This window comes from Hordeum vulgare, chromosome 6H (assembly GCF_904849725.1).
Source record: "Hordeum vulgare subsp. vulgare chromosome 6H, MorexV3_pseudomolecules_assembly, whole genome shotgun sequence".
In the NCBI taxonomy this organism is placed as follows: domain Eukaryota; kingdom Viridiplantae; phylum Streptophyta; class Magnoliopsida; order Poales; family Poaceae; genus Hordeum; species Hordeum vulgare.
This window is the reverse complement of record NC_058523.1, coordinates 113,887,187-113,894,563: the sequence shown is the minus strand read 5'-3', so window position 1 is coordinate 113,894,563 and position 7,377 is coordinate 113,887,187. Positions and strand designations below refer to the sequence as shown.

The 7,377-nt window shown below is 48.2% G+C and overlaps 1 protein-coding gene across 1 annotated transcript; it reads right to left on the bottom strand.

The window, feature by feature from the left end:
- Positions 1 to 327: 327 nt before the first annotated feature.
- On the bottom strand, positions 328 to 2,039 carry LOC123402669 (syntaxin-related protein KNOLLE-like). The gene has a single exon (XM_045096611.1). The coding sequence runs from the start codon at positions 1,376 to 1,378 to the stop codon at positions 458 to 460; it is 921 nt and encodes a 306-aa protein (XP_044952546.1). The 5' UTR covers positions 1,379 to 2,039; the 3' UTR covers positions 328 to 457.
- Between the last annotated feature and the right edge of the window lie 5,338 nt (positions 2,040 to 7,377).

The following is a 7,377-nucleotide window of genomic DNA, read 5'->3' as shown; positions in this document are numbered from 1 at the left end:
TCATATTTGTTGTAAGCGTTTTTTTACTACATTTGTCTAGTAAAAAAGCTGCATATACGTTTGGTTGCAACTTCAGTTTGTCGGATTTTTCGTTACAATCGATGTTTTTTATTTTTGCTACAACCGTGTTAATTTTTGCCATAACCGGCATCTTTTTTGCTACAACCGTTCATTAAAAAAGTTGCATACACGTTCACGTAGATATTTGTTACAACCGGCGTTTGACTTTTGCTACCACACACCATCATATTCGTTTTTTTGGTACGATCACGTAGATATTTTTTGTTGCAACCGTTGAAAAAATTGCTGCATCACCACGACTTTTGCTGCATCGAAACAAAAAATGTTGTATATAGATCCAAACGATGCGGACTCACTGGGTTGGTGGATCTTTCGCCCGGCGCGCGGCACTCCCCAACCGAAAAAGTGAACGCGGCCACGCTGGCGCATCACAAGTTCACAACCCAGGAAAACGAAACACACCTACACCAGCAAATTCCCCAAAGCCAGACATGGCGGCACCGGCGAGCTGCACGCTGCCGCCCTTGCGCCGCGACAGAGCGAGAGCCACCACGACGGCCGCCACGGCGAGGGCAACCAGCAGCAGCGCCGCGAGCCCCCCGCCCAACCACATTCTCCTCCGCCGCGCGGCGCCCTGGAGCCGCTGGGCCTCTCGCAGCTCCCCCTCGGCCGCCCCGACGTCCTCCGCTGCCGCTGCGACATGCCGCTCAACGTCCTCCAAGAGCGGGCCCTGGGACTCAACCAGCGCGGCCATGTCAAGAAACAGCTGCTGCAGCTCCAAGAGCCCACCCTCCACCTTCTCGACCTCGGAGGACGACAGCATGGCCGCCCGCATCGCCTCGTCGGCGTCGTTGGCGCCCGCACTGCCGCTTGCCACGAGTCGATCCAGCTGGTCCTCGGTGGGGGCCTCGCCGGCCACGGCGAGGTAGCAGCGGGCCGCGTCGCCACGGCGCTCGGCGGAGACCTGACGCCGGAGGGTCTGGACCCCGGCAGTGAGGTCCTGGAGTCGGCCGCGGAGGCCCGCGGTGGCGTGTGCAGCGGGCGCCGGGGCGCGGCGGTCCATGGATGCAAGGCGGGCGCGGAGGCGGCGGGCGGAGCCTAGGAGGCGGACGAGCGCGGCCTGCGTGGCGGCGCGGGGCGCGCCGGGGCGGAGGAGGGACTTGGAAGCCTCGTGCGCGGACTGCAGCTGGGAAAGCTCGTTGCGCAGCGCGGTCATCTCGTTCTTGGCCGCCTCTGCCTCCGCCAAGAACGCCTGCAGCTTGTCGACGCCGGCGGCAGACCCGCCGTCTTGCTGCCTCTTCGCCTGGGGCGCTGCTGCAGCGGCGCCGACGAAGGAGTCCGTCATCAGATCGTTCATCTTGGCTGGATCTAGAGATTGGTGATGGTGGTGTTGTCAAATGCCACTAGTCCATTGCAAAAGCCATCTCATCTTTTAGTTAAGGCGACGGAGACGGGAAGGTGTAGTAGTAGTGGACACGTCTGTCAACTTTAATAACCTGCTCAAACCTGCTCAAAAAACAGAAGTACAACACTACGGTCCTGTTTGATCGATGAGTTAGATTAGACCAATCTAACCCAAAACAGGATGGTTAGAGTTGGTTAGATGCATCTAACCCATTTAAAAAAACTAACACACCCAAGAGGTGTTTATTTGGGTTAGAGTTGGGTTGGGCCCATAAAATGTTAATTTTCTCTCTACCTCCACCACACCAAATCCTTGATAAAGGAGTCAAATGATTGAAAAAGGTTCATTTATTGACAATCTAACCCTTTCATTCAAACACCTCTTTGGTTAGAGTTAGTTTAGGATTAGAATCTAACTCTAACATCTAACCGAGTTAGAGTATTCAAACAGGGCCTACGCAACGAACGCCACACCTACGCCTTGCCGTACGGCGCTCAGCTAATCATCATGCTAATGAAAAAATGGCATTACTCTATTAATCAGGTTACATTACAAAATCATTTTGATGCTGCAGCCAAACCGGGGCCAAAAAGAAAAGGTTAAAAATGAAAAAAAAAATAAGACAAAAATTATTTGTGTACATTGCCACATCCAAGTGGTACATGTAAATTTTGAGGCAAAATGGTAAAATTGACTTGTGCAAAAGAACAAATTAAACATCAAAAGTTATCCTAAAATGTCATCCTAAATTTGTTTTTTCTGACGAAACACCGCTGCTCCTTATCGCACAAAAATTGTCATGCATGTTTGCGACAATAATACAATCATCTACAAAAAAACAGAATTTTTTAAAAACATTTAATACTTTTTTTGCGTTACTATTCACCCGAGAGCATATGCTTCCGAGAGTCAAAACATCGCTCCCCAGCCAAACCCCTTTCTCTTTGTCATGCATGTGCATGCATACATGCATGCAATGATGTCATCAAGATTTTTTTTCATGTTTAAAATTCAAAAAAAAAATTACTTATAAAACTATTAATTCAATCGATGATCCGTTTTCATCATTGACTTTCTTGTGACGAGTTTTTCGAAACTAGATCACATGTCCACATGTTCCGTCAACTATTTTTTTCTGTTCATACTTGTCATATTTTTTGACCCATTTACCATATTATTAACCACTTACTTGCGTGGGAAAAATAACTTAATTAGCCATTTTTAATGTTGTTTCGTACAAAGTCTTGTAGCAGTTTTCATTATACATGATATAAAAGCATGTCACATATTTTATTTGTCAATTTAAATATGTGAACTTGTCATATTTACATATAACTTTGCGAGAAAACTATTTTGTGTGGTTGTTAGTTTAACTATGCCGAGTTGTCATATTTAAAAACGATGAACAAAAAAGATTTATTGTGGTCACCGGTTTTAAATATGTTGAGTTGTCATATTTTTGTGCGTAATCGCCTAAAAAAGTTGTTTGTGCTTGTTAGTTTGATTATGTCGAGGTGTCATATTTATACGCAGTTTCCAAAAATATGGCGATTAAGTTATTTTTTATCAGACAAGTAAGTACTTACTAATATGACAAGTAAGTGCAACAAATGTGGTAAGTACGAGCCAAAAAAATTGTCAAAACATGTCGACATGGGATCTAGTTTTGAAGATTTCGTCGAAACAAAGTCAACGGCAAAAACAGATCATCTATCAAATTAGCGGTTTAAGAGCATCTCTAGTAGTGCCCTTAAATCCTTAAATCCTCAAAATTAACCGCTTTTTTACGGGTTGAAACGAAAAAAGAAGAAGCAAAGAATAGAACCCCTAAACCCGTAAAAAAAATTAAGGATTGAACCCCGAGTTGCCCTCCCAATCTCTAAAAGTGAGGATTGGAGAGGGGATCCCATCCCCAGCCCGCACTCCTCCCTCGCCCCGCTGCCTCCTCCTTCTGTCTTTGCGCGGGAGGGAAATCCCCGCCTCCCGCAGCTGCCTCCTCGCCGCCGCCGGCCGCCGCACGCCTCCTTCCTCGCCCCGGCCGCCTCCTCCCTCCCGCCGCCCGTCGCCCCGCCCCTCGCACCTGCCTCGGCGACGCCCGCGCCGGCCCAGTAGCCGGCCGTCTCGAGCCAGGCGTCGGTGGTGGCCGCCACCCACGTCGGCGCCAAGAGGCAACGTGCTGGCCAGCACATCGTCGCCACGACCGCCGCCTCCGTCGCCCCTACCACCGCCTCCGTCACCCCGACCGCCGCCTCCCTCGCCCCGCCCGCCGCACGAAAGAAGAAGGCCTCCCTTGGGCCAAAGGGGGCTGCGGGGCCGAAGGTGAAGAAGACCACCACCCGGAAGAAGCGGGTGCCCGCGCCCACCCTCGCCACTCCTCCGCCCGTCGTGCACGAGGTGCTCGAAGGAATGCTCGCCCCACCGACGTCGTTCATGGGGTTTCTCCAAGACGCAGAGGTGGACATCGGGGCTCCTCCTCTCGAACCTTTGGAGATGATGACTTGGAGGAAGAGGGTGATGAGGAGGAGGAAGGGGAAGATGAGGAGGAGGTGACCGAGATAGAGGAGGAGGTGTTCGCCGCTATTGGAAAACCCACCGTGCTCTCGACAAACTATAGCGAGGACGAAGATACTCTCTTGGTTCGTGCTTGGGCACATGTGGGGATGAATCCAAGCACCGGTACTGATCAAACCGGTAAACGCTATTGGCAACGCACAGAGGACGTCTATTGCAAGATCAAGCCGAAGACCGGTGGTACGGCGCTCGTAGTTACCGGTCGCTGCAAGGCCGGTGGGAGTTGATGAAGCCCCATTGTGCTCGTTGGAGTGCGGCAATGGACCAAGTGAAGGATGCACCACCTAGTGGAACCGTGGAGAGTGACTATGTGAGTACATTTGTGTTTTTCACATTTATTTTGATTTTCTATGTGTATTGTTATGTGGGTTTACTATGCTATTGGTGGGTTTGTAGGAGGCAATTGCCGACTTGAGGTATGAGGAGATGGCCGCTTCCAAGGGCAAAGCATTCCCATTTAAGCATGTTTGGAAAATTCTTTAAACTTATGACAAGTGGAAGTTGAGGGATCAAGAGACCGCACCCAAGAAGTCGGCAATGCTTAGGATTGATGATAGTGATGAGGAGGCAAGGAACGATGCAAGCCCGAGGGAAACAAGAAGGATAATCTAAGGAAGAAGATGGAAGTAGAGGCATCAAGCATAAGGGAGAAGATGGAACATATGATGAAGTCAAGGGAGGCATTGACAATGAAGACATTGGAGACAAAGCTTCTTATCAACGAGAATAAGAAAGAGCTGAAGCTTGTACAAGTGGAAGCAAGGCATGAAGAAGCCAAGCGCAAGGCCGACTTGGAGGAGAGGATGATCAAGGTCAAAGAAGCAAAGGCATGGAAAGAACTCATGGTGGAAGAGAAGGAGCACATGATGATGTCCAAGAAGGACATGGATGAAGACCAATTGATTGTTGGGGAACGTCGAATGGGAAACAAAAAATTTCCTACGCACGGGAAGACCTATCATGGTGATGTCCATCCATGAGAGGAGATTTGGATTTACGTACCCTTGTAGATCGCACAGCAGGAAGCGTTAAGAAACGCGGTGGATGTAGTGGAACGTCCTCACGTCCCTCGATCCGCCTCGCGAACCGTCCCGTGATCCGTCCCACGATCCGTTCCAATCTAGTGCCAAACGGACGGCACATCCGCATTCAGAACACGTACAGCTCGACGATGATCTCGGCCTTCTTGATCCAGCAAGCAAGACGGAGAAGTAGATGAGTTCTCCGGTAGCGTTACGGCGCTCCGGTGGAGGTGAGGATCTACTCCTGCAGGGCTCTGCCCGAGCTTCGCAGAAATACGATCTAGAGGTAAAACTATGGCGTCTAGATCTGAGTTGCACGTGGAAAAAGTTGTTTCAAATCAGCCCTAAATCACCACTATATATAGGAAGGAGGGGGAGGGGGCTTGCCTTGAGGGCCAAGCCCTCAAGGGTGCGCTGCTACCTCTTGAGCTCGCATTGGTTTTTCCCTTGAAGAGGAAAGGGTGATGCAGCACAGTAACAGTCAGTATTTCCCTCAGGTTGAGAACCAAGGTATCAATCCAGTAGGAGTATCAAGCCAAGTCTCCAAAGTACCTGCGCAAAAACAGCAAACTTGCACCCAACGCTACAAAGGGGTTGGCAATCCCGTCACGATTGATTGCAAGGTGAGATCTGAAGGCGGAAAGTGCAACAAAGTAAAAGTGTAAGGCTGAAAATATGATGTGAAGTAGACCCGGGGGCCATAGTGTTCACTAGAGGCTTCTCTCAAGATAGCAAATATTACGGTGGGTGAACGAATTACTGTCGAGCAATTGATAGAACCGCGCAAAGTCATGACGATATCTAAGGCAATGATCATACATATAGGCATCACGTTCGAGACAAGTAGACCGATACTTTCTACATCTACTACTATTACTCCACACATCGACCGCTATCCAGCATGCATATGTATTGAGTTCATGACAAACAGAGTAACGTCTTAAGAAAGATGACATGATGTAGAGGGATAAATTCATGCAATAGATATAAACCCCATCTTTTTACCCTTGATGGCAACAACTCGATGCGTGCCTCGCTACCCCTTCTGTCACTGGGTGAGGTCACCGCACGGTATGAACCCAAAACCAAGCACTTCTCCTATTGCAAGAATTATTGATGAAGTTGGCCAAACAAAATCCACAACTCGAAGAGAATTACAAGGATATGAAATCATGCATATAAGAGATCAGAAGAAACTCAAATAAGATTCATAGATAATCTGATCATAAATCCACAATTCATCGGATCTCGACAAACACACCGCAAAAGAGGATTACATCAGATAGATCTCCATGAAGATCATGGAGAACTTTGTATTGAAGATCCAAGAGAGAGAAGAAGCCATCTAGCTACTAGCTATGGACCCGAAGGTCTATGGTGAACTACTCACGCATCATCGGAGAGGCAATGGTGTTCATGAAGAAGCCCTCCGTGTATGAATCCCCCCTCCGACAGGGCACCAGAACGTGCCCCAGATGGGATCTTGCGGATACAGAAGCTTGCGGCGGCGGAAAATTATTTTCGTGGCTCTCTCCCGTGGTTTCAGATTTTTTGGGGATTTATAGGCGGAAGAAGTAGGGCAGAGGAGCCACAAGGGGCCGACAAGCCTGCTAGGTGCGGCCCCCCTAGGCCGTGGCTAGGGGGCTTGTGGCCTCCCCTGGTGCCCTGTGCCTTGGTTCTCAAGCTCCCTGCGTATCTTTTGTTCCGGAAAAAGTCTTTTCGGAGGTTTTATTCCGTTTGGACTCTGTTTAATATTCTCCTCTGAAAAAGGTCAAAAACACGGAAAAAACAGGAACTGGCACTTGGCCCTAAGTTAATAAGTTAGTCCCAAAAAAGATATAAAGTGCGTACAAAACATTCAAAGTTTGACAAGATAATAGCATGGAACCATCAAAAATTATAGATACGTTGGAGACGTATCAAGCATCCCCAAGATTAACTCCTGCTCGTGCTCGAGTAGGGAAGTGATAAAGACTCAATTTTTGATGTTGAATGCTACCTAGCATATTTGTCCTTTGTAACTTCTTTCATGTGGCATGAATGTTTAGATCCGTAAGAATCAAAACAATAGTTTGCTATTGACATGTAAACAATAATACTTCAAGCAAACTAGCAAGGTAATCATGAACTTTTGAAACAACAAGGCCAAAGAAAGTTATCCCTACAAAATCATATAGTCTGGCTATGCTCCATCATCCCCACACAACGGATTTAAATCATGCACGACCCCGGTATTGGCCAAGTAATTGTTTTTGCACTCTTACTTTCTCAAACTTTTTATAACTATCACGCAATACATGAGCGTGAGCCATGGATATAGAATTATAGGTGGAATAGAGTGTGGTGGAGGTTGTGAGG